Source organism: Podarcis muralis, chromosome 8, assembly GCF_964188315.1.
Source record: "Podarcis muralis chromosome 8, rPodMur119.hap1.1, whole genome shotgun sequence".
Classification (NCBI taxonomy): domain Eukaryota; kingdom Metazoa; phylum Chordata; class Lepidosauria; order Squamata; family Lacertidae; genus Podarcis; species Podarcis muralis.
Genome location: NC_135662.1, coordinates 72,217,464 through 72,245,244, shown reverse-complemented (window position 1 = coordinate 72,245,244; position 27,781 = coordinate 72,217,464). Strand labels below are relative to the sequence as shown.

Genomic DNA, 27,781 nt, shown 5'->3' with positions numbered 1-27,781 from the left:
CGATTTGCTACGTAGTAGGCAAAAACCAAATGGCACCAGCCAATCAGCCAGATGGTAAAATTCCTACTAGGCCCCCGCACCAAGGCGGACGACCCCATGACTGGCAATAGCAAGGTCAAGCGAGGAGAGCAAAACAAAAAACCACCCTATAAAAGGGCGGGAGGGCGGGTGATCCGATGCAAAACGGCCAAGAGGCCGTCCCTTGTTTGTCCCCTATATTTAAAGCCTCTGACCCCACCTCCGAATTGGCAACAATCAAAAATCCCCAGCAACCCAATTAACCTCTTAAAGGCTGGGTATCACCAAATTTGCCTAATCATGGGAGGGTGGCCTGTTCCTCCAACCGCAACACGTGTTCTCTGCTAGGGAGAACACGCTTTGCGTGTTGAGTCCCACAGTGCCACCCCCAAAAATAACTCACACATCACACCTCAATTTTTGTTTAGGTTTTTGGCATAATTTTTGGCCACAACTTTATTCAATACAAAAAACGTGAGTGGTTGCTTAGGCATTGGTTATGACTATCTGTCCTTGCCCCCCAAGGACAGAGCTGGTCCTTCCGGACACCACCGGAAGCCAGCGTGGGAAACAAGTATTGGGTGAGAAATGAAGCTGGGGCACAGACCCACACCTCTCACCCTCATGTTCCGGTGGGGCTTGCACGGCCCAAGTCCGGCTCCACGGACAAGGACGAAAGAATGGCAAGCCCCTGGATTCCTTTAACGGAATTCCCTCTCACATCATTTGGAGGGGTAGGCACTTACCCCTCCAAGGACCAATTTAACCAATGCCTAACCGCCATAGAGCCCTCAGCTCCCGCCAAACCACTCACAGCCCCAACCAAGACCTTAGCTTGGCCACCACCGCACCTATCCAAACCTCATTCCCAGAGGCGGAAAGGTGCACACCATCATCTCGGAAAAAGGATGGCTCCCGAGCAGCAATCTGAGGGTGAAAAATCACGTCCCCACCCAGCTCAACGACCTTTCGTGAAACGGCGGAGTTAATGCGTTTCCTTGCCCTCTCCGTGGCGACTGGGCAACGACTGCCCTGCCACACACGCCGTTGCAAAAGTTTCGACCAAAAAAGTTTTGCTGATGGCACCATTGCCCTCAGCGTCCCCAAGTCATTCAAAATTGCAGCACGCAAATAAAAACAGTCCATAGAGACCAGGTCGTTCTCTCCCAGTTGTATCACAATGGCTGATGGCGGCCCTTCCAGCAGCAACTGCCTCCGGATCAGCGGCAGAAGCTCCGACCAGCGCATCCCTCGCCTGGACAGCCAAGACAACCGAATATGCGGTGGAAGGCCAAGACCTGGACCCACTCCCGACCGTCGTGCTGCAACTCCGGCCCAATGGACGATGCTGTGCCCCACCATCCAGATGCGGACAGCCTCTGTACCTAAAGTAAATAAACAACAATGTAAAACCCTTTCAACGAACATAACCTCTGAACGCCTCTGATTTCCAGCGGCCCAAATCCTTTATTCTGGCGGCTGACAAGCCCCAGTGAGCTGCCATCGTGGCAGCCCCAATCCTAAATGAATGGGGAGCATAGTCACCAGCTGTGCCCCCACCAGCCGAAATCGCCTTCCGCATCACCATCGTAAATTGGTGCCTTGACAGGGGCGACCCATCCTCATGCTTAAGCAGAGGCCCATCCCCGCGGGTGCGTACCGCCAGGTACTTACTGAGATCTTTTACAGGGCAAGGGCCCCCTTCACCCGTAGCCGGGAGGCGAATGATGGCACCCTTACCCCTCTGATCCGTTTTCGAATGCCTAATCTTAATCCTCAATTCAGCTGGGGATAACTGCACATCCTGAAACAAAAGGCCCCTGGAACGACCGTCCCCGAGATCTTCCACCACTATTTCACCCACTCTTAATGCACCAAAAAAGGCCATAGAGAAGGCGGCAGAGAACAGGCGAGCCTCATACCTCGACCAACACACCACCCGCAGCTTTTTGCGCATTCTACACAGCATGTCAAATGATATGGGGTGTCGGTTGGCTGGTCGGGAAGGACAAAGTCTACTCCATCCTTCAAGGGCCTTGCGAACAATAAACTTCGCACAAGGATCCTTATCAAAGAATACTTTACAGAAAAATGATATGGCAGCTGCTTGCACTCTAATCGTCTTAGCTGCCCGCCCCAATTGAAATAAGTGTGACAAATATCTTAAAACCTGCGAAGAAGTGGGAGGGATCCCCCTCATCTCGCTGGCAGACTGCCGCATAAATGCTAAAAAATCCTCCCAGACCTTTGTGTATGATCTTAGGGTAGAGGGGGAAACCGATGCCGCTACTCCCTGTAAAACTAATTGCTGCCAAGGTTCCAGAGATGTTCCGGGAAATATTCCGGACGTATCCGCGCCTCTGGAACCAGGAGTCTGAACCGCTCCATCTGAAAACGGGACAGAGCATCAGCAATTTCATTAGACACCCCAGGAATAAAACGAGCTGAAAAAACTATATTATAACGTAAACAGTGCAACACAAAACCCCGCAAAAGGGCCGACACACGGGGGGAGCGTGACGACAGCTTGGCCAGCACTGTCACCAACGCCTGGTTATCGGTCCAGAAGCAGACCCGACGGTTCCTGAACTCTTCAACCCACAAATGCACTGCCACTGCAATGGGAAAAAACTCGAGAAAAGTTAGGTCCCGCGTAATCTTTCCTCCCCGCCATTCAGTCGGCCAACGTTTTGCGCACCAACGGCCGTTCCAATACAGCCCAAAACCTAGCGAACCCGCAGCATCTGATTGCACTTGGAAGTCATTATGCAAGTTCAAAGTGTCTTGCCATAGTGACACCCCATTGAATTCCTCCAGGAATTCCAACCACATGGCAAGATCGGCCCTCACCTCCCTGGAGAGGCGCACCCGATGATGCGGGGCCTTCAACCCAGATGTGAGCCGAGCCAGGCGCGAACAGAAGGGGCGCCCAGGGGCCACCACTCTGCAGGCGAAATTCAAATGACCCAAAAGCGACTGCAGCTGCTTAAGAGACACTTTTTTCAGAGGAAGCAATTCCTCTATAACCTTCCTCAAAACTACTAGCTTGTCCCCCGGTAAACTAGAAGTCTGAGCAACCGTATCCAGGAGGATACCCAGGTAAGTAAGCTGGGTCGAAGGACCCTCAGTCTTGTCTGCGGCCAGCGGAACCCCCAGTTCCTGCGTAAGGTCAGCAAAAGCCCTCAGGAGCGCCAAGCAATCACCGGTATCACCAGCTGAGGCCAATAAAAAATCATCGAGATAATGAGTGACCCCGCCCAATCCGGTTTTGGATTTGAGGGCCCACTCCAAAAAAGTACTAAAGGATTCAAAAGCGGCACATGCTATTGAACAGCCCATAGGCATTGCTTTATCAAAATAATAATTGCCCTCAAACTGAAAACCTAACAACCAAAAATCCTCTGGATGAATGGGCAAAAGGCGAAAGGCAGATTCAATATCGCATTTTGCCAGTAAAGCCGCATGGCCAAATCTCCGAATCATCTTGATCGCCTGATCAAGAGACGCATACTTCACCGAGCAAAGCTCTGGAGGGATGACGTCATTAACCGACGTACCCTTGGGATGAGACAAATTATGAATTAAACGAAATTCACCTGGGGCCTTTTTTGGCACAATACCCAATGGGGATACATGCAAATTATGAAAGGGGGGAGTGCCAAAAGGACCCGCCATACGCTGCATGGCCACCTCCTTTGCAATCTTCTTACGAGCAACGTGAGGTAACTCACGAACCGATTTTTGGTTAGTAGGCTTCCGTGCCACTGGAGACATGGCCACCGGAATCCGAAAACCAAACGAAAAACCATCACTCAAATAACCTGCCTTATCCTTATCAGGGTAAGATTGCAGCCAAATTTTCAAAACCTGCAGGCGAATAGGTGTATAAGCCAAGGAGGTCAACAAACTATTTTCCTGTTCCTGAGGTTGACAGGGGGGGGGGGCTGGCTTGGGGGTTTGCTGAGAAACCCCTTTTCCCCCACGAAAGGGCCGCCTACCAGTAAAACAAGAGGAAGCAGGGTGCAAACCATTGCACTTGTCGCACATGTGGGCAAACTTGCACCCCTGGCGCTGACAGGAGCCCTTATTAAAATCCCAGCATAACAGGCGGCGGCCGGTCTTAAAGGCCCCTGACCTAGCCTTCAGTTGCTCCGGCACTTTTTTATCAATAAGTGGGGCCACGTGAGTGGTCCACACATCGAGATCCTTACGATCCCAACGGGCCGAAGGAATCCTCGCTGCACGTCGCCTGAAATTCTCATCATATTTTATCGCAGCTTTTTCACCAGCTTTTGTGAAAGCTGAACGAACAATGGATAAGTAAACCATCAAATGAAGAGATCTCCGCGGATAAGCCGCCATAACCACTCCAGCGAAGACCTGGAAACAATCGAGCCAGCGCTCAAAAGTCCTATCTGCAGTGGCGGCACCAGGACGCCTCCTGAAAGAGTTCCCCTTCTCCTGGTCTTCGGAAGGTGGGGCCAGCTTAAACATGTCTACATAACGGCCATTCAGAATCCTAGAGCGTAGTTTAGTCGCCAGATGCAAACCTGGGATGACGTCCCTGGCAGAATTGGTAGAGGCCTTAACATCTGGTACCAATACGCCATCCCTACACTCTTGTACGGCACCATATTTTGCCCGGTGCGTGTTAGACCTACGATCCCAAGCCCACTTCGGGAGCCCCGAAGCCGCTTCTCCAAAACCCCAATAAAGCTCCATGGAATTACCTGCCTTATCATCAGAACTGGAAGATGACGTACTGGTATAAGAGGAAGAAGAATCATCCCTCCTCCGCTTTGCACGCCTCCGCGAAGATCTCCTGCGGTGACGCTTTCCGCCCGAAGACTTCTTGGCAGGAACAGGTAAGCTGTCTTCGATAGAAGAGTCAGAATCACGGGTTGGCTGCGAGGGACCTGGTACTGGCTGCGGAGAAACAACACGTGAGAGACCAGAACTCGATGGCGTATCTGCTGAATGCCGAGCCGGGGTACCCCGTCGGGTGGAGGAAGCCGAAGGGGCCCTTCTCCCTGATGCCCTCCTGGTAGATCGACCTGCCCTTCGGGAATGACCCCGAACCAAAGGTAAGTCAGAAGACTGGGTAGACTGGGGTTCCCCCAGCAAACCCCCAGAGCATGACCCCTCTCTCCCATCTTCGCTAGATGACGGTGAGACCGGATAAGGCACCACTGCTGAACGACGCGACCTTGGAGGCTCGGCCGGCCGTGTGGTACAACGTTGAAGAAAACCGTCCATATCAGCCGCGAAGCGAGACAAAGCGGCTGGATCGCCGGCCATGCTCTCCACCAGGGATTGCACCCGCCCCACCGGTGGGCTTAAGTTGGGTGAACGAAGCGCCTGGGATGGGCCTCTAATAGGCCGCTTTGCAGTGACGGATGAGCCGGAACGGGCAGCAGCTTTCTTGGGAGCCATACCTACTGAAATGAAAATAATCAAAATTAAACCAAATGCGACAAGGCGGTGGCGTCAAAACTGGATGACCACCAGTAACGAATCGGCCCAATACCAGCCCGGCCGCTGGCCACCAAAGCGCCGCTGCCTCCCAGATGGACCTACTATGGATGGCAATGAAAATTGAATTATTATAATAAAGTCCTTCCAAATAAATAAATCTCAGAATATAACCACAGCAACTAAATTAGGGGAAGAAAAAAAAAAAAAAAAAAACTGACAACCTATTTATCATCTATCTATCTATCTATCTATCTATCTATCTATATGTTTTACAATTATTTATTTATTTCAAATTATTATTATTTATTTTATTTAATTTACTATATTTATGTTCTATTTTTTAGATGCACTTCCTCAGACTGGCCAGCGGGGGTCGCCCGACCGCTCGCTTCAGTCAGGGAGAGGTGCAGTAGCCAAATGAGCCACTGGGGGGAGCCCAGGCGTTCAACCTGCTGCAACACCCAGAAAGGCCACTAGAGGGCCGGCAGGCGAACCACCCCCGCAGGCAGCTCCTTCTAACAAAGGAGGTTTGCCGACGAAAATTAAATTAAAATAAAATTAACGGGCGCACTAGGCCCGTGGGCCCAAAGGGAAGAGGCCGCAGCTCCCGCCGGCCTCTCCGAACGACCTAGCCCCCCAAGCGCCGCAACCAGCCGGGAGATGAGGCCAGCCGCGGCCCCGCCGACGCTCCTAGAACGGCCGCCAAATGCACACGCTACCGCGCTGCACAGCCGCAGCCGGGGCGAACGGCGCCTCTCGACGCGCCTCGGCCCTGCTCCCACCAACCAGCGGGGAAATGTCCCCCCCGAGGAGCGGCCGCAGCCGAGGCCCCAGAAAGCGCCGGGACCCACAAAGTTCGCCGCTCCACGACAACGGAGCTACAGGTACGCGGGGCGGCGGTGAGGATAGGGGCGGCCTGCAAGGCCCAAGCCTAGCCCCCTCCGGTGGGCGCTTGAAGGCCCTCAAGAACCCAACCGGGCGTTAGGCCCCAGGCCCAAGGCCGCGACGGCAGGGGAGCCTCGCGACCGCGGGGTTACCACTGGTCCCTGCGCGTCAAGGACGCTCGGCCTTGCGACCACCGCGCCGGAGGGCCTCTCCCACGAACAGCCTCCCACGCGACAGACGCCCTCCCGGAGAACGTCCGGGGACCCGGCCAGCGGCCTGCAGCCGCCCGACGCAGCAGCGGGCCTCAAAGAGCAAGGGGAGCGGAGCCTCCCCCGGGGCTGGGGGGGGGGAACCCACCCTCGGAGCCCAGGCCCCCTGCTAAAACTCCTCACTTTTTTCTCTTTTGGCAATTAGGGGGGGGGGGTGAAGGAAAATTAAAACTCCAGGGAGGGAACGTTTTAGGTGAAGGTAGGGGTGGGGTGGGGGGGGGGTAACAGGCAGAAAGAGGGAATACAAGGGAGGACTAGAAAAGAGAAAACCTATAAAGAAATCTAGTTAAGTTCAAGCCAAGGGAAACCGAAAGTAGAAGCAAATAGCAAGCAATATACAACCGTCCACCAATGCTCCTTGATCCGATGCAAAACGGCCAAGAGGCCGTCCCTTGTTTGTCCCCTATATTTAAAGCCTCTGACCCCACCTCCGAATTGGCAACAATCAAAAATCCCCAGCAACCCAATTAACCTCTTAAAGGCTGGGTATCACCAAATTTGCCTAATCATGGGAGGGTGGCCTGTTCCTCCAACCGCAACACGTGTTCTCTGCTAGGGAGAACACGCTACAGCATTAAGGTAGGTTTATAAGAGAAGTATGCTGCTTCTCCCATTTTTTCCAACTTACCTTTTTCTCGAAGGAGCTACCAGTAGAGGCAGCTAAGCTGTGAGCCAATTCTGGCTCACCAAACCAGAGAAAATGGTTTGCCAGCCTCCAAAGGTTTATCTCCTGGTGTCTAAGGAGAAGCCAGAGTGGTGATAAAATCCCGCTGAAGAGCAGGCAGAGGGATCTTTTATCTCCAGTCTTCTTCTTTTAATTTTTGACTTTTGATTTTACACATTTCAATAATTTTGCAATCATTTTAAGATTTCAAACCTCAACCTCCTTCCCGCTCTTTCTGCGCTTCCTTAAATTTATCTTTTATATTTTCTGCATATTCCAAATTAACTTAATTTAATCATTTATTCATCTACTTTAAATATAAAACTGCAGGTTGTTGCAATAATCCTGCCAACGTTCTTATCTGTTTACAGTTTGTTTGTAAATATTCAATAAACCATTTCCATTCTTTTATAAAAAGTTTGTTATATTGATTTCTTATTTTTCCGGTAAGTTTCACCATTTCTGCATATTCCATAAGGTTTTGTATCTATACTTCTTTCGTTGGGACTTCTTCTTCTTTCCATTTTTGGGCAAATAACATTCTTGCCACTTTAGTTGCATACATGAATAGATTTCTATACAGTTTGGGTAATTCTGTCCCTATAATTCCCAAAAGCTTCTGGGTATTTTTAAACAAATATTATTTTAAACATCTTTTTTCGATTCATTATGTACCATTTCCCAGTACGCTTTAACCTTGCTGCAAGACCACCATATATGATAAAATATACCGAGAAGGCCCTCTGCCTGGTTGCCTGTAACCTCACTTCCCACAGTGAGGGAACCACCAGAAGGCCTTTGGAGCTGGACCTCAGTGTCTGGACTGAACGATGGGGGTGTAGACACCCCTTTATGTATACTGGGCTGAATTATCTAATTCACATGTCCATATCGGCAATGTTAATAAAATAAAATAAAATAAAATAAAATAAAATAAAATAAAATAAAATAAAATAAAATAAAATAAAATAAAATAAAATAAAATAAAATAGGCTGGGGAAATAGGGAAAAGTGAGCACACAAAAACTTAATTTGGGGGCTCCAATTACTGAATAAGTTTTTACCAATAACAAACTTAGTTGGTTTCTAAGGTGCTACTGGATAATTTATTATTATTATTTTTATATATTAAGTTTCAAAGGTTATACTAGTTGAACTGGGATTTGAGGGGAGTGGAACATAGGGCAGACTAAACCAGGAAAACCTCATCTTGAGCACCTATTTGTTGTACAAACAGAGACTGAAACATGAAGAGACTCATAGATGTATTTCCTAAGGTATGTTTTCCTGAAATGAAGGAGTTGAGCGGCAATCTTACACACATCTCCCATTGAATTCAATAGAACTGAGGAGATGAGTAAAGGACTTCAGCCCTTTTCTGCATGTGTACCTCCAACATATACTGCTATTGTTGTCACAGTTATTCTGGAATAAGAGAGAGCTCAGCATGGTACACCACTGCCGGCTTGTCTCTTGGGGTTTATGACTTTTTTTTTTTTTTTTACCTTTTGAAATTCCAAGCTCATCTGCCTGCGCATCAAGACTTGCAAAACCAGTGGAGGGTATTTCTTGAATACACAAGTTCTTCTTCATGGAAGGCATCACATTTGGCAGGAAATCAATTCTAATCAACACTATTCATACATACAGGCAGACTCTGAAGAAAAAAAAAATGAGAGAGAAGCAGTGAGCAGCGCTTTACAATAAGTAAGGCTGTCTCCCAGCTAAGGAGTGTTATTTGACTAATTAATCAAATTGTATCTGCTAAAATGTTCATATGAACCAAATCCTCATTCTGAAGGAAATGGTATTTTCTATTATTATTATTATTATTATTATTATTATTATTAAATGCAAAATGTGTAGGAACCACCTTAGAAATAACATTTCCTATTCATGAGAAAAGGAGGCACACCTCTCCTGATATTATAGGTCAGGGATCAAAAAATCATAGAATCATCTTTTAAAAATACATATTTAAATACCTGTTTCAAGTTTAAACATACATCATAGAACTGTAGATTTGGAAGGGATACTGATGATCATCTTGTCCATCTCCCTGCAAATGCAGGAATATGCAGCTGTCCCATACGGGGATTGCACATGCAACCTTGGCCTTATCAGCACCGCATTCTAACCAACTGAGCTATCCGGTGAGCTTGTGTTGCAGGATCAACATCATGTCTGATTATTGACCAATCACACGGGTGGTGCTGTGGTCTAAACCACTGAGCCTCTTGGGTTTGCCAATCAGAAGGTCGGCGGTTCGAATCTCCGCAATGGAGTGAGCTCCCGTTGCTCTGCCCCAGCTCCTGCCAACCTAGCAGTTCGAAAGCATGCCAGTGCAAGTAGATAAATAGGTACCACTGTGATGAGAAGGTAAATGGTGTTTCTGTGCACTCTGGCTTCCATCACAGTGACCTGTTGTGCCAGAAGTGGTTTAGTCATGCTGGCCACATGACCCAGAAAGCTGTCTGTGGGAAAACGCTGGCTCCCTTGGCCTGAAAGTGAGATGAAGACTGCAACCCTTTCACTGGACATGACCATCCAGGCGTCCTTTACCTTTACCTGTACCTTATATGCCTGATTATTGACCATGCTGGCTCTGGCTGATGGAAACAAAAGCCCAACAAAATACATGTCTACTCAGAATTAAGACCAACGAGACTTTTCTCGATATGTACAGTATTGCATCCGTAAGCCTGCGTTCCTAATAACGAATTTATAAAAATCCTGAAATGTATTTGTGGATACATTTCCCTTCCACTGAAATGTGTTACATCAATTACGTAATTAATTGCACAACTCATGACCTTAGATTCAGCCATAGCAGATAACGAGACAAATGACAGAGGATTTAGGAGAAGGCAAAGGGAGCTGAATGGAAACTGTGCTGCTTGTGATGTGCGCAGGATGAAATAGAAATTGTTGCCTCCTTATATCGCTACCTGAGGCTCAGTCGCATGGTGACCTGTGCCCAGGCTAGTCATGGCACTGAGACAAGCTGTAGGGTATTGCCTATGTGTCTGAGCCAATGTGGGTTTTACTATTATTATTATTATTATTGATTTTCTTGATTTACAAAAATATCTGCAATGTCTCTCTCTCGTATTCCCCCCCCCCATGTAACATTTTTACAAATCAGTTTCATTTGTTGAGACATTAGGAAGAAAGGGGGGAAAGAGGCGGAGGGGGGAAAGATGGGTGGGGGTGGGGTCGGGTGGCAATGTTTCTATTTTACTTAATATTTGTAGGGTTTGGTGTCAGCGTTGCTTGCGCAGGTTCTTTGCTGTTCACTTGTGTTCCTTTGGTGATGAGCGAGGTTGGGGTTGGCCTAGGGTGTGGTTATTCTTTTGTGGTTGGCTGTGTTGGTCTTTGTTTTCATGTGTGAGTTGGGTGGGTGGGTGTTTCCGAACAGGTTAGCCATATTGATTTGTATGCCCTTGGTGGATTTTTGTTGTTGTCTTGTTGGGCTGCGTATGTGATAAAGGGGAGCCATACCGGGATGAAGGTGTCTTCTTCTATTTGTCCCCATGTCAGTTTTAGTTTATTGGTTAATTTTTCTAGTAGGGCTGTTTCCCATACTATTTGGTACCATTGGTATATGTTTACTCCTGACAGGTCTCTCCAGTGTCTGGCTATGTTGCTTCTGGCTGCTGAAAGTAGGTGGGTTATGAGTTCTTTGTGGTGTAAAGACTCCTCCTGGAAGAGAGGGGAGTGGTTGTGGGCGGGAACCCGAGCCCCGCCTCTAGCAGGGGGCGTTAGCCCCCTGCCTCCCACTCACCTGGCTGGCACCCACGCCCATCGGCAGGCACCCAACCAGGTGCCTCCGAGGGGGCGTGTTCAGCAGCCTAAATGCTGCAGCGCCAGCCCCTCCTCTGCCTCACTCTTCGTCGTCCCATCGCGATTCACCCACCCTCCACTCCCTTTGAACTCAGGGTCTTAGTTTTCCTTGGCCTTGCTATGGACCTTAAGTTGGTCGCCCTGGTTGTCCGGGGGGCCTGGTAGGAATTTTTCCATTTGGCATTAGGCTTTTGGTTTTTCGCCTACCTCGTAGCAATTGTCACAACTCTCGTGGTATTGGTGGGTAGGTTAGGCATTGGAATAATGTGTTGTGGTGTTCGAAGGGCTAAGTGTGACCATCGCCTATGCCTTCAATTTTTGGGTATTCCGTTAAAGGAATCTGGCGGTCGTGTATTCTGTCCGATACCTGCTTGGCGGGAGGCCATGGCACGACCCTCGGTGACATCAGGGGAGAGCCTATAGTTGGATTAGCATCAACAGGCTCCACCTACTGGTGAATAAACCCCCTTTGTTTCAGACTCACCCCTCTCTGAGGGGGTGGAGTCAGCTGACGTAATCCAATGCCTAAGCCAATACCTTTTCACTTGCTGTAATCAATAAAGTTGTGGCCTTTTCTTGCCCATTAACCTTATATCACGTGTCCTTGTGTATTCATTCCTCTTTGGGGGGATCGGGTCCTCGAACCACAAGTGGGCATTATTGTCTTGGAAGATGTTTAGTAAGGCCAATTCTGGGGTGATTTCTAATACTTGCTTGGTTATTTTACTTATTTCTTGTATGGTTGTTGTCCAGAATAGTTGGATTTTGGGGCACTCCCACCACATGTGGAGGTATGTGCCTGTGGAGGTGCACCCTCTCCAGCATTTTGGTGAGGTTCCTGGGCATATTAGTGATGTGGGTTTTTACTGATGCTCAATTGTCCTGAGATCCACTGTAGTTGTTTTCTGCTCAATTTTGGCCTAAAAAGATTATCAATTTACATTGGAAGTGGAAGTGAAAGGTGGAACTGCTGCTTTTTAAAGTCCCAGCAGGGCTGTTTAAAAACACACGCAAACACCTCTCTAAATCTACAAATGCAACATCCTGTCTTAACAGCTCTGCAAATAAAAGCAATGCTTTGTAACCAAGTGAACTCTGTGTAGGGAAGAATGTAGACTAGGACTTTTTCAATATAGCAAATAGGGTTTCAAGGAGCGACATGCTCATCTGAAAGGCTTAAAAAAGCAAGCGATGGCGCTTTGACAAAGTAGGGGAAATGTCTTCTGCTTCAAAGCTGAGACAGATTTCTGGATCTCATCTTGCTATAGTGTTAAATGTCTTTGAAAAGCAATTGTCCGCCTGTTAAATGTTATTGGTTTTTTCCCAACTTGCAAGTTGCAGGTGCTCTCTTTTTGGTGGAAATTATATTCCCGAGTGGTTCCTAGGTTCATCGCACAAAGCAGGCATCCCTGTGATAAATGATCTAACACTTTCTCAGACAAATCAACCTCTCTCTGAGAATATGCTTTTTGTTTTACGGTGAGCACTTTGAATACCTGTTTTATTTTATTTTTTTTAAAAAACCCACCTTTTGACTGGCAGAGATTCAAATGACGAATCCTCTGACCCCAATCATTTCATCATCACACTCTGATGCTGTTCCATACCTTCTCTGTTAGGGAGGGAAAGTTGGCATTTCTTTTACAACGGGGATCCTCTTTCTTCCATGATTCTGGCAGTTCACCTGTATTTAAAACCATATACATAATGCCCTTTAATGGTTGTCTAAGATAACCCTGCCACTTCTTATAATATGTTGCTGAAAGAATGGAAATGGTTTATTGAATATTTATAGATAAATTGTAAGCAGATAAAAACATTAGCAGGATTATTGTAACAACCTGCAGTTTTGTAAGAGTATATATTTACAGTAGATAATTAAATGAGCAAGTTAAATGAATTTGGATATGCAAAAGGTATGAAAAAATAAATTTAAGGAACTGCAGAAAGAGGGGGAAGGAAGTCAAATTTTGAAATGCTAAATGAATTGTAAAATTAATAAAATGTATAAATTTGAAAAGTGTAAATAAAAAACAAGAACCTCTTTCAGCCTGAAGGCTACATTTCTTAATAGACAACTTTATGGTGGGTGGAGACAGTTGCAAAAGTGGGCGGGGCAGAGGTAAAAGTGGGTGGAGCAAAGGATGTGCCTCTTATTTTTTTGCAGTAGACTGCATTGCAGTCCTGAAAAAGTCAGATTTCTATGTGTGCATACACACCTCTGTATCTTCCATCCTGGTATGCAAAGAAGCATTATTATTATTATTATTATTATTATTATTATTATTATTATTATTTGAATTTATATACTGCCCTATACCCAGGGGTCTCAGGGTGATTCACAGAATAAAATCAAAATATAAAACAACAAAATACATAATAAAAACAACCCAATAGCCTACCGCCCAACCAAAAAACACATTTTAAAAGGGCCTAGGATGTAAAGCAGATCAACCAAAGGACTGGTTAAAAAGGAACATTTTTGCCTGACACCTGAAGGTGTGTAATGAATTCCTTCACAATTATGCCTGCAGTTCCAAAGGCATAATAAGCACTGGGATTTCTCTTTGCCATTTATAGGGAGGAATGTAGTTCATAAATCTCTCATGTACAAATGGGGATTTTTTCTTCCCACTGACTACTGAGGGGAAATCTCATGGGTTTGTGTGTGTGTGTGTGTGTGTGTGATTGTATTTGTATTTATTTTGTTTTTTTGGATTGCATCCAACTTCTTTTGGGATCGGGGGGGGGGGGGGCACATCCAATTTCTTCAATGTTTGCATCAGCCCTGAATATATGGTGGTCTTTTGGGGTTTCGCTGAAATAAAATAGTTAGCCAAAACATATCTGAAACATTGTTCACATTTGATTCATTTCATGAATCTTCCCAGTGAATAAGTGGTATTAGTGATGAATTACAAGTTGTGAATTAGCAAATAAAGCAAAGTCAATTGAAATTCTGCCACAGTGTAAAAAAAGGTGCAAAGTTGTATATTTATCAAAGAGAGCAATTTATTGAAGTGAAACACTGATTAGTTTTTCATCAAAATGCTTTCATCTGTGATTCTACTACCTGCCTTTAAAAATCAGACATGTACCTTTAACTTCATGTTTACCCAGAAACCTGGCTAGAAATTATTATTTTTTTAAAAAAATGTCTAGATTGATCATTTGGTAGGCCATGACTGCAATTTCAAATTACTTTTGGCTGTGATTTGTCTTTCATAATAATGTAGTCAGACGTCAGTAGCAGAACTGGAAAAAAATAGAACGAAATGAATAAAATATATATGATCCTTGCAAAATGTGATCCTCTGCCAACTGCTTACTGGATATTCTCTGAATACTGGCATCCAATGTTATTTGATTTAAATATGTGAGATTTTACTTTGATATATGTTTTCAATATTTGACACTTAACAGTTTTTTGATAATTGACTTGCCAGAATATTTAGACTCTGACAGCATATGAAAGACAATATTTGGTGGCCACAGAGGCAAGGAAAATCACAGTATGGTCCAAATGGCTGCAGTAAGATTACGGATATAAGATGGATTTGGGCAGAGGTATTGGGTTTGTAACCTGGATGCGTCAACCCTCTTACTGGCTGATATCTCCATCAGGGTTGATCCTGACAAAATAATAACCCCATTGATTCAGATCTCTTAGTGGAATCCCACCAGGATTTCATTCAGCAGGGACGCTAACTATAGGGAGCCCAGGGGGCCCAAGCACCCACAAAAAAAGTTGTGGGTGCTCAACACCCACAACGCAGGGCCCCTGGTGTAACTTCCAGTGCCTTCACAAAGCACTGGAAGTCATGTCCAAGGCCTTGTGAGACCTCGGAGATGCTGTCCAAGGCATTGCAAGACCTCAGAACCTACCTTCTGGTGGCACCAGAAGTCAGCTTCCGAGGCTTCTAGGCGTGTGACGTCATGACGCCATGTTGCAACTTGATGTCATGACATCACAGCATACGCGCTGGTCACCTGTAACCTGGGGCCCAAGTCGGCATCACTGCCATTCAGGGATGTTCTATTGCGCTTCAGACCCCCAACTGGGCTTTCAGACAGAACCCAAACATTGTGCTTGCTCATTATTCTGGGACATTTTTGGTTGGCCCTAATGAAGGATCTGCCCAACTGTGAATTCTGGCATGTTGTTGTTCTTGTTTAGTCGTTTAGTCGTGTCCGACTCTTCGTTACCCCATGGACCAGAGCACGCCAGGCACTTCTGTCTTCCACTGCCTCCCGCAGTTTGGTCAAACTCATGCTGGTAGCTTCGAGAATACTATCCAACCATCTTGTCCTCTGTAATCCCCTTCTCCTTGTGCCCTCCATCTTTCCCAACATCAGGGTATTTTCCAGGGAGTCTTCCCTTCTCGTGAGGTGGCTAAAGTATTGGAGCCTCAGCTTAAAGCTGGCATGTTAGGTTTATCCAAATTTGCTCTAAATCGTGGTTCCTTCAAACCAAGGATTTCTGCTTGTGCATTAGGAGTCCACCCCCACCCCACCCATTTTCCTCCTACATATGTTCTCTGGGTTCTTCCAACCTTCTGGAGCAGATTTGTGGAAAGCATGAGCTGGGAGGAGAGAGAGAGAAAATCCCACTGTGCAAGTAGAAATCATAGTGCCACAAGGACACATTGGTTGCACTCAGGGTTTTGTGGATGGAATCCAATATGGAACTCCTTCTCTCGGTGGGCTGCCCCAGCTTCTGGGATGTGATACACCACCATTAATAGTGTCTGTGTCACCTGATTGATAAACATGGCATTGCGATTCTGACATTATGTGAGTGGTTCAGGAAAGAGAGTTGGTGTGAGATCTTTGGCATCACTGAAGTACTGCTGGAGGTTGTGAGAAGATTCCATAAACATGGAAGAAGCTGTAGTGGCATCAACTGCTGCAATTATTTTCTATACTCCAATTCAGTTCCTTATAGCACCTTTTGCAGTGCTGTGCACTGTAAGAAATTTCTTGTATGGCTTCTTCTTTTGAAACCACCAAAGACGTGGAAATACATCCTCATGCCCACAAGATGGTGCTCTTTCCATTTCCAGCACAATGTAGAAAGAACTTCTACCCAGTTAAACTTTTGAGACATAAATTACTGAGGATACCTTTGCCATAGGAGCTGGTCTTGCTCCCGAGGCTCGCACATTTACAAATAATTTGCATAACATTTCCACACGAGAGATTAGAAAATGCAGCACTACTTTGATAATCTCACGTTTAATATCAACTACGGAGTTGAAGTGATCATAATCCATTATCTTCTGCCAGTAGGTTGTGCAAGTATGTGTTAAGACACAGGGGGGGTGGGAGCAAATACTATTTTTGCTTTCCCATTAACTGTTCTGAAATATATATATATTAAAAAATCAGCATGAGATCAATCAGTCATGCTGATAGAATTAATTTATGAAATATTTTGGGCCAATATATATATATATATATATATATATATATATATATATATATATATGGTGTATGAAAGATAGCTCTATCTTATATCTGTTGTGTATTTTGCATAGACAATTTTATGAATACATTCATTCTTGGCCACAGCTTTATCAAGTGCAAACACAAAGCCCAGATATATGATGCGCATCATAGGGGGAAAAAATGTGTCCCTATCCGGTGTAATTTGAAAGCTAGCTATTAACAATCTGCGGGCTGATGGACAATGAGAAATTTCAGCCTCAGCTAAATCGTAAATCCTTCCTTCTTAACAAACTATCTGGAGGGAAAATAAAACAGCTTATAAAAATTGGAGTGCTATCAAGTAAATAGGCTTACCATTTGCACATTGACACCCGACTGCAAGAAGGGAGGTGTGCATGTAAAGTGCCCTATCCCACAGCCTGGAATAGGCCCCAGCTTCTTCCATAGCAGTTGCCTTGCTTCACTGTGGTCAATAGGCACAGGATCAATAATGGACACTGAGATGAGGTCAAGCCAGTGTGGTGTAGTGGTTAAGAGTGGTAGATTCGTAATCTGGGGAACCAGGTTCGCGTCTCCGCTCCTCCACATGCAGCTGCTGAGTGACCTTGGGCTAGTCACACTTCTTTGAAGTCTCTCAGCCCCACTCACCACACAGAGTATTTGTTGTGGGGGAGGAAGGGAAAGGAGAATGTTAGCTGCTTTGAGACTTCTTTGGGTAATGATAAAGCGGGATATCAAATCCAAACTCTTCTGGCTGAGGAAAGCATGATCTAAATAAATTGTACAGTGGTACCTTGGTTCTCAAACTTAATCCGTTCCGGAAGTCCGCTCCAAAACCAAAGCGTTCCAAAACCAAGGCACGCTTTCCCATAGAAAGTAATGCACAACAGATTAATCCATTCCAGACTCTTAAAAACAACCCCTAAAACAGAAAATTAACTCGATTTTTACTATCTAACGAGACCATTGACCCATAAAATGAAAGCAATAATCAATGTACTGTACTATAAAATAAATAAGGCAGTATTGTAGATGATAAAAATTAAAATGATTTCCCCCCCCCCCTTACATGCACTGATGATAGTCATTGTTTGGATGGGGGGCTTTTATCCATTTCCGCAGTCACACAATCAGTCAATCAGTAGCTGAACTGGGTTCCATACAGGCACAAAAAACAAATGAACCAAAAAAGCCTCAAAAACAAAAACACAAAATAAATAGCAAAAATAAAAGATCCAAACTTAATCCATTCCAGAAGTCCATTTGACTTCCAAAATGTTCAAAAACCAAGGTGAAGCTTCTGATTGGTGCAGGCACCCCAGAAATAATAGCTGACAGCCACATGGGATGTTCGGCTTCCAAAAATCGTTCGAAAACTGGAACACTTACTTCCAGGTTTTCGGCGTTGAAGAACCAAGGCGTTTGAGTACCAAGGTGTTTGAGAGCCAAGGCACCACTGTACTCAAAAGCTTTGCCTAAGCAGGAAGCTCAAAACTCACCTCTTCCCCGAATCCCACTTTGAGTAGCATTTTAGTGGCAATCTACAGCAGTGTAACATAGTTGCTAGCATGATTGAAACATTGAAACTTTTCGGCTTCCAAAAATCGTTCAAAAACCAGAACACTTACTTCCGGGTCTTCAGTGTTTGGGAACCAAGGCATTTGAGAACCAAGGCATTTGAGAACCAAGGAGTTTGAGAACCAAGGTACCACTGTACTACCCTTTTCAGGACGAGTGGAGGGGGGCAAGCTGAAGCTGGTGATGGAAGCTGCCACACCAGCCACAATGTTGCCTGCAAAAGAGGCCAATTGGCACGAGATAATATCACCAAGGCTCTGGGTCTTTTTGGAAACTAGATGTAGGCAACATAGCCGTGATTGTGACACATGCAATGCACTCAAGGTGGGTCCAAAAACGGGAACAGCCATCTTTTCCCTGGGTAGCATTCTGAGCAGGTGAAGTACATCTGATGGAAGTGCAGCGGTAGGAATGGTTTAGTTCATGGGTAGGCAAACTAAGGCCTGGGGGCCGGATCCGGCCCAACCGCCTTCTAAATCCGGCCCATGGATGGTCCGGGAGTCAGCGTGTTTTTACATGAGTAGAATGTGTCCTTTTATTTAAAATGTACCTCTGGGTTATTTGTGGGGCTTGTGTGGTGTTTTTACATGAGCAGAATGTGTGCTTTTATTTAAAATGCATCTCTGGGTTATTTGTGGGGCATAGGAATTCGTTCATTTCCCCCAAAAAAATATAGTCTGGCCCACCACATGGTCTGAGGGACGGTGGACTGGCCCATGGCTGACCCCTGATTAGGGGCATTATGCTTCCATGCTGCTGTTGCATACAGAATATGCACATATACATTTGAACCCACAGTGCAAATTGTGCTAGCATTTACTATGAAGGGCATTAAAACAAAAGCAAATGGGCACAGCATTTATACACTTAAAGGTTCCTTTTCTTGAGCATTCCTGGATCCAGCGCAGTAATATACACGCATTTTACTTTTATCTAATTCAAATTGAGATTGTGTTGATTTTAACTCCTGGAATTTGTGTAGATATATGAGACAAGGAAATCAAACAAAACTAATTAATTTAGTGAATGTATTTTATTTCCAAACTTCTTACCACCACCAGTAATTAATAGCACTTCATTTACACTAATGGGATAAGCATACGCAGCGGTAGATATTGAAAATCTTTTACAAGTTGTGGAATGTAAGCACGACCCCCTCCCTCCCTCACCGTCGCACATGCAGAGTTTTCTAAATATAGACTGTTGAGTCAATTAACTGTTGTGCGTTTAACTGATTCATCAATTAAGCAATTAAAAATTGAAATCCACTGCTAGCTTTAGCACCTTCTCCTGCTTTTGTCACTGTAATTCTGCTGCACTCTTCAAAAATGACTGCAATAGCCGTTTCGCACTGGGTTCATTCTGCGGTTCTCTTTTCTATTGAGGTTTCCTTCCGGGGCCATGCTTTTGAATTCCCTTTGCCTTATAAAAATAATAACACTAACTTCAAAAGTGTGCACGATGACCTTCAGTTTGTTGAACCCAAAAGCAGCTTGCGGGCACCAAAGGACGAGTTCACAAAACACCTCTTTCTTTCTCCAGGGATCTTAAACTTAAACTGAACCTTTTTGTATCCCCCTTCCCCTCTAACCATTATTTGAGAGTCCCTTGAACTTCAGCTGGAGCAGAACCCTTACAAGAAAAAAAGTTTCAAGTGTTCCAAAAAGTAAAGTAAAATAATGACAGTGTGCATTCCAATGATTGTCCCAAACTAAAATGAATCATGAGCATATATAAACTTGAACAGGTATGATGTCGGGTTGTTGAAGTTTCTGTAAAAAACTCAATCTGGGTTTTTACTCTGCCTTTTCAAAGAAGAAGAAGAAGAGTTTGGATTTGATATCCCGCTTTATCACTACCCAAAGGAGTCTCAAAGCGGCTAACATTCTCCTTTCCCTTCCTCCCCCACAACAGACACTCTGTGAGATGAGGGGGGCTGAGAGACTTCAGAGAAGTGTGACTAGCCCAAGGTCACCCAGCAGCTGCATGTGGAGGAGCGGAGACGCGAACCCGGTTCACCAGATTACGAGTCTACCGCTCTTAACCACTACACCACACTGGCTCTCCAGTGCAAGAATGGGGAACCTGTGGCCTTCAAGATTTTGTTGGACTTCCATCAGCCCCAGGAGGAATAGCCAGGGCTGATGGGTTGTCTCCGTTTTGAACTGTTAGGAATCTGTCAGCACAATAAATGCTTACTGTTTGAAAAGTGGAGCCAGTCTACTCTGGGAGAATTTGAAAATGGAAAACTTGGGGTATGACACTTTTCGGCTTCTTCTGATCGGTTAGCATCCAGAAGCTATATTCTTCCCATTCACTTGAGAAAGAGTGATCTCGGCTCCTTGTAGCAGGGGGAAAGCAGGGTCAGCCCGGTTTTTAAAGTAGGATGCTTCAGTTAATGGGATTTAAAGGGATAAATAAAGACAACAATCGATGTCTGAATAGCATGGCAAGGCTGAAAAGTGCTGGTCCTGTTGTGACGGCAGGGTGCCACTTTGTATTCTGCCTCAGGTTGCTAAATGTCTTGCTCTAAGGCTGGTGATAAAGGGTGTTGAATTTTTATGGATATATATACTTTTGCCATCAAGGTACTCGATCCACTCAGAGATCAATGCCCAAGTAACAGGGCTGTATTCTGCCAGGAATTGGAGGTTAATGCAAATGCCTTAGTGCAAATCTGTTCTCTGGAGCTTAGGAAGGGGTAAAGGAAATGTATTTTGCACAGTGTCTGGGCCACAGTTCTTTAAAATTTGTTTTCATGATTTGAGATTGAATCCTTACATAGGAAACAATTTCTGAGAATAAGCTCTAATTGTGTACACTCTCTCACCTATTTGCTCTTTCTCTGTCTTTCATTTCCTTTCTGCAGCAACCCCCAGCCCGTTCTTCCTTTCCACTTCTTCTTCCTGACTAGAGATGGGAAGGCCTGGAAAACCCCCAGAAAAAATGGGGAAAGACCAGTTCCCCCCTTCCATTCCCCCCTCCCCCAGAAAAAATTAAAAAAAAAACAACAACAACTGTTTGCTATAGTTTAACTATTCCACACACTCCCCCCTTCAACCCCCCCCCCCCACAAAAGGGCTTTGGAAAAAAACAGGGGCGGGGAACCTGCCCCCCCCCCAATTTTTCTAGCTTTTTCCATGGCTTCCCCCATTTCTTCCTTCCTTCCTCCCACTTGTTTTACCATCTATATTCTATTTTTTGCTTGTTACAAGACCAGCATCCTTAATATGAATATCACCCCATCCCTGGTATTCATAGATTATAATTAGTCTGCTTAGGTAAGATGACTCTTCTCTCAAAGTCCAATTTCCCATTTCCAAGGGTAAGATTCCATTAGGAAGAGGATGCTGTAGCTGCCTAAAACTGGGTAGGAAATAAAGTTGTTGTTTTTTACCCTTGTCTTGCTATTTGTCTTCATCCTTAAATCCTCTTGCGAAGAACGTGTGTGTCTCAGGCCTGATCACCTTGGCACAAGCAACAAGGTTGTTATTTCAAAGTTAACAATGCAGTTCTGATTTCCAAATTGGGCACTAGCATACTAGGCTGTAGAGGCGACAGAGTTTGCCAGCATCATCCCGGTTCTTGATCACATTTCTCAAAGATAGTAAAGGTAAAGGGATCCCTGACCATTAGGTCCAGTCGTGGCCGACTCTGGGGTTGCGGCACTCATCTCGCTTTACTGGCCAAGGGTTATGTGGCCAGCATGACTAAGCCGCTTCTGGCGAACCAGAGCAGAGCATGGAAATGCCGTTTACCTTCCCGCTGGAGTGGTACCTATTTATCTACTTGCATTTTGACATGCTTTCAAACTGCTAGGTTGGCAGGAGCAGGGACCGAGCAACGGGAGCTCACCCCATCGTGGGGATTCAAACCGCCGACCTTCTGATCAGCAAGTCCTAGGCTCTGTGGTTTAACCCACAGTGCCACCCGTGTCCCCTTCTCAGAGATGCGAGGTGGCAATATGACTGGAGAAAGCATTGATGACTTGGTATCTAAAAACATAAGAAGTGTCTTGCTGATTCAGGCTAAAGGCCCATCTACTCCAATCATCTGATTCTCACAGTTGGCCAAGCAAATGCGATGGGGAAGCTCTGAGGCAGGAAAGGAATACAACATTTCTTCCCCCACTTGTAATCCCCACAACTAATATTCAAAGGCATATTGTCTCCACATTGGAGGGAGAACAAAGCCATCTAGCCTAAACTGGAGAGAGGTGCAGGGAGCTTTTTTTCACATCTGGTGGACGTGTAAAAAGATAAAAGTGTACAGTGGTATCTTGGTCCTCGAACGACTTGGCTCCCGAACAATTCAGCTCCTGAGTGCCGCAAATCCGGAAGTGAGTGTTCCAGTTTGTGAACATTTCTTGGAAGCCAAATACCTGATGCGGCTTCTATGACTTCCAATTGAGTGCAGGAAGCGTTTGGGGAGTTGAACGGACTCCTAGAATGGATTAAGTTTGAGAACCAAGGTACCACTGCATTGGGAAATGATTTATAATGAATTGAAAAAAATGTTTAAAACTACTCCCCCCCCCCCAAAAAAAAAAAAAAAAAAAAAAAAAAAACAAAACCAACCAGAATCCTTTTTCTTGGGAGTAACCCAGACTGAAATTCCTAGGTGTCAGAAAAGGTTCTTTATGTATGGAACAACTGCACTCCATGTTTTGTTAGCCCCCAAATGGAAAGTGAGCAAGGTTCCAACTAAAGAGGATTGACAACTTAAGTTGCAGATTTAACACATAGAATAAGAGAGCAAGAAGAAAATACATTTAAAGAAGAGTGGAAAACATTTATTGAATATATGGAAAATCATTGTATACAGCTGAAAACGCCGGTAGCACTAAGATAAATTCAACAGAGTAAATAATTTTTGATGGATGTAAAAGTGGAAAACTGATTTGAATGGTTATAGTAAAATATGCAGGGATGTATGATATGCAAAATGAACCATGGAAAGAAAAGAAGGGAAGTCATTGGATATTTTAAAGTTTGCAAAATGTTCATTTGGAAATGTAAAATTTAAAACTTAATAAAGATTATTAAAAAAAAATAGAAGACATCTGAAGGCAAAATGAAAATAAACTGGAGAGAGGTGTGAGCTGGGGAAACATGCTTGGGATGTTGCCTGATGTGTCCAAATTGTTCCTGGTGTCCCAAAGTATTTAGCATGCCGTTGTAAGACTGTTGTCCTGTGTAGACTCAGTAGTGCACTTCCTGAAAGAACTGCAAAGGGAAGTAAATCTGCCTTAAGGAGTAAAAGCGAGGGTGAAGGAAACAGCTGCAAAGTGCAGTTGTGTGAGTCAGAGCCACAGATTAAACCTAAAGAGAAGAGAACCTTGGATTAGTAGAACTTGATAACGGAGTTTGGAGAGATCGTGTTTCGACTGCTGGTAGGGCTTGTTGGCAGTTTACGATAACACCCCCACCAGCTGTCCTCTTTAAACTTGAACCAGGGCTCCATCTGCTTCACAGGCTTTGTTGGGTAAGATCTGCTTGGTGACGTGAGTCTTTGGCAAATTTCTGGTCTCCCCAAAGGGCACAGGAGATTGGAACAACTGGTAGGGAAATCCCAAGCACCAGATGGCAAACGAGACATTTATAATGACCAATACATGTGAAAACATCCTTGGTTGTTTGCTTGTTTATTGGAGAATGCTTGGCTTCTTTGACAAGCAGGGGGAGAGATAATGTTTGCTCGGCGCCACAGTAGATGCAGCAGAGCATATGATTTCAGGATCGAGATGGTTGAAATCACAGATATCGAAGTTATTGTCTTTATGAGGCATGGCTGCCCATAACTAATATTCAGTGGCAAGAAAATGTAAAATTAAACAGTTCCTGTATTTGGAGACTAGAACAGAATCCTGTGTTGTGACATGAACACGGTAGCAAAGCTTTATTCACACACACACACACACAATCCTGTTTCCTTGCTCTGTTTACATGTGCTGTATGGAAATAATGAATCGGGTGAGAAAGGAAGAAGAATGGCTTTCATTTCAATGGTTCCTCCTCACTTGTACCCTTAAACCTGCTCTTGGTTTTCCCTTAAAGATCAGAAAAGCCCCATTGCATGAGCAGACCTCATTCCACCTGTGCAACAACTTTCTTTCTTTCTTTCTTTCTTTCTTTCTTTCTTTCTTTCTTTCTTTCTTTCTTTATCTCCTTTTTCTTCCAATGACCTCGAGGTACTGTACATGGTTCTCTTCCTCCCCATTTCATCCTCGCAACAACTCTGTAAATGTCAGGCATCAGGGGATCCAACCCCCACCGTAGGTTGCCAGGAAGGATAAAACCAGGAAAGTTCTTACCAATGCTTTTTAGAAATGCAGCTACTTGGAGTAATGACATTGTTCTGAGTGAGTCTCCACCCCCTCCCTCTCTCCCATTATGTATCATCACTACAGGTGCTTCTGAGCTCTCTGCTCTCCTATTTTCAATGCCCACCGGGTTCTGGAAGGGGGGTCTGTAATGCTTTCTAAAGACACTGTGTCCGTCAGCTGTTGCGTCTCTGGTGCTTCTTCCTTCTCCTCTCCCATTATTTCCCATCTTTCCCCCCTCATCTGCCTCTGAGCTGTGATCTCCCTCCAACCCCTGTTATAATTCTGAACTGCCTTCTTCTTCTCTGGAAGGGTCAGGCTGGGGATGCTGTCTCCACCATTCCTCCTCTGCCCAGTCCCTGACAGTGAGGTGGGGTAGGCTGAGAGGTGGTGACTGGCCCAAGGTCACCCAGTGAGCTTCATAGCTGAGTGGGGATTTGAACCCTGCTCTCCCAGCTCCTAGTCCAACACCCTAACTGCTATGCCACCCAAAATATTCCACCCAGTTGAAATATTCACCAGTTGAATTCCACCCAAGATATGGAGGGTCATAGGTTCATTGATCTAAATAGCACACCCTTCAGATCTGGATTCAAGATGCTGCCCCAACTTGGCCCTGACATTTTCTGGACTTACATAATTTTCCTCCAAGTTAGTAGGTATGAGATTATAAATAGGAGCCTCTAAAATCTCTTTTCAGAATAACATTATTTGGGCAAAGGGCAATAGAGTGAAAGGCAATTTCTACAGTGGTGAAGATAAATTGTTCCTTTCGGACATTGTCATTGAGGTCTCTCTTCTTTCCCCTCCCGAAACTGATTCAAATTTCAACACTGTCTTTAAATTTAGAATGGCATCATTCAGTTCTGTCTTACATTCTTCACTTATTTTGGGGTTATTGCAGGTCCTGGGGACTCTGAGCAAGCTCGTGCTGTGTGTAAGATATTGCACAGGCCACCATAAAAGACAGTGTTACCTCTAAGAACATTCTCCAAGGAACAAATTAAGCGAGAGCGCGTAAAGCACAGGTTCTTCCTTCTGTTTGAAAGTAGAAAGCAGAGGCAAGAATAGAGCTTCTACAAAGCTGCCAAGTTGCTGTACAAAATTCCTAAAGCAAATCCAGCGCTAGAGACAGGTAGGTAGGCATGAAAAATGCAAACTGGCTGTTACAAATGAATATACCTGGTTGGCCAGGAAAAGACAAAGGCATTCACAAGCATTATGGGTTTCAGGAGAGCCCTGGAGCACCTAAAATGATAGCAGATTTATTGTGGCATACGCTTTGTAAGCCCATTTGGTCAGATAATGCTCCACGTAACTTTGCTGGTGGCACTTGGTCTAAACCACTAAGCCTTTTGGGCTACCACCTGTTCTGGCTGTAGAGACCAATAGAGGAGGAACATGTTTTGTTGCACCTGGGGTCGATGAAGGTGTCTGGTCATGTTGCTGCAGATGTACCCACTACCTCCAGAAGAAACAAAAGTGGTTCATGCAGTTATTGGCCACCAGTGCTCATTTTACCTCGATTGTTGTTGTTGTTTAGTCGTTTAGTCGTGTCCGACTCTTCGTGACCCCATGGACCAGAGCATGCCAGGCACTCCTGTCTTCCACCGCCTCCCGCAGTTTGGTCAGGCTCATGTTTGTAGCTTCGAGAACACTATCCAACCATCTCATCCTCTGTCGTCCCCTTCTCCTTGTGCCCTCCATCTTTCCCAACATCAGGGTCTTTTCCAGGGAGTCTTCTCTTCTCATGAGGTGGCCAAAGTATTGGAGCCTCAACTTCACGATCTGTCCTTCCAGTGAGCACTCAGGTCTGATTTCCTTAAGAATGGATGCGTTTGATCTTCTTGCAGTCCATGGGACTCTCAAGAGTCTCCTCCAGCACCATAATTCAAAAGCATCAATTCTTCGGCGATCAGCCTTCTTTATGGTCCAGCTCTCACTTCCATACATCACTACTGGGAAAACCATGGCTTTAACTATATGGACCTTTGTTGGTAAGGTGATGTCTCTACTTTTTAAGATGTTGTCTAGATTTGCCATCGCCTTCCTCCCAAGGAGCAGGCGTCTTTTAATTTCGTGACTGCTGTCACCATCTGCAGTGATCATGGAGCCCAAGAAAATAAAATCTCTCACTGCCTCCATTTCTTCCCCTTCTATTTGCCAGGAGGTGATGGGACCAGTGGCCATGATCTTCGTTTTTTTGATGTTGAGCTTCAGACCATATTTTGCGCTCTCCTCTTTCACCCTCATTAAAAGGTTCTTTAATTCCTCCTCACTTTCTGCCATCAAGGTTGTGTCATCTGCATATCTGAGGTTGTTGATATTTCTTCCGGCGATCTTAATTCCGGCTTGGGATTCATCCAGCCCAGCCTTTCGCATGATGAATTCTGCATATAAGTTAAATAAGCAGGGGGACAATATACAGCCTTGTCGTACTCCTTTCCCAATTTTGAACCAATCAGTTGTTCCATATCCAGTTCTAACTGTAGCTTCTTGTCCCACATAGAGATTTCTCAGGAGACAGATGAGGTGATCAGGCACTCCCATTTCTTTAAGAACTTGCCATAGTTTGCTGTGCTCAACACAGTCAAAGGCTTTTGCATAGTCAATGAAGCAGAAGTAGATGTCTTTCTGGAACTCTCTAGCTTTCTCCATAATCCAGCGCATGTTTGCAATTTGGTCTCTGGTTCCTCTGCCTCTTCTAAATCCAGCTTGCACTTCTGGGAGTTCTCGGTCCACATACTGCTTAAGCCTGCCTTGTAGAATTTTAAGCATAACCTTGCTAGCGTGTGAAATGAGTGCAATTGTGCGGTAGTTGGAGCATTCTTTGGCACTTCCCTTCTTTGGGATTGGGATGTAGACTGATCTTCTCCAATCTTCTGGCCACTGCTGAGTTTTCCAAATTTGCTGGCATATTGAGTGTAGCACCTTAACAGCATCATCTTTTAAAATTTTAAATAATTCAGCTGGAATATCATCACTTCCACTGGCTTTGTTATTAGCGATGCTTTCTAAGGCCCATTTGACTTCACTTTCCAGGATGTCTGGCTCAAGGTCAGTAACCACACTACCTGGGGTATACGAGACATCAATTTCTTTCTGGTATAGTTCCTCTGTGTATTCTTGCCACCTCTTCTTGATGTCTTCTGCTTCTGTTAGGTCCTTTCCACTTTTGTCTTTTATTATGGAAATCTTTGTACAAAATGTTCCTTTCATATCTCCAATTTCCTTGAACAGATCTCTGGTTCTTCCCATTCTATTGTTTTCCTCTATTTC

The 27,781-nt window shown here is 45.0% G+C and overlaps 1 protein-coding gene across 1 annotated transcript; it reads right to left on the bottom strand.

The window, feature by feature from the left end:
• Window positions 1–436: 436 nt before the first annotated feature.
• LOC144328648 (uncharacterized) lies at window positions 437–5,451 on the bottom strand. Its single transcript, XM_077932634.1, has 2 exons — window positions 4,782–5,451; window positions 437–1,403 (listed from the first exon to the last, which is right to left on the bottom strand). The coding sequence occupies exons 1-2, from the start codon at window positions 5,449–5,451 to the stop codon at window positions 829–831; spliced, it is 1,245 nt and encodes a 414-aa protein (XP_077788760.1). The 3' UTR covers window positions 437–828.
• Window positions 5,452–27,781: the final 22,330 nt, after the last annotated feature.

Bases quoted from the DNA above. Each gene is read 5' to 3' on its own strand.
- LOC144328648 (XM_077932634.1), bottom strand. From the start codon at position 5,451: ATGGCTCCCAAGAAAGCTGCTGCCCGTTCCGGCTCATCCGTCACTGCA. The intron at 1,404-4,781 runs GTACGTCATCTT...TATTTACTTTAG, and splicing joins TTCTTCTTCCTCTTATACCA to GTACAGAGGCTGTCCGCATC.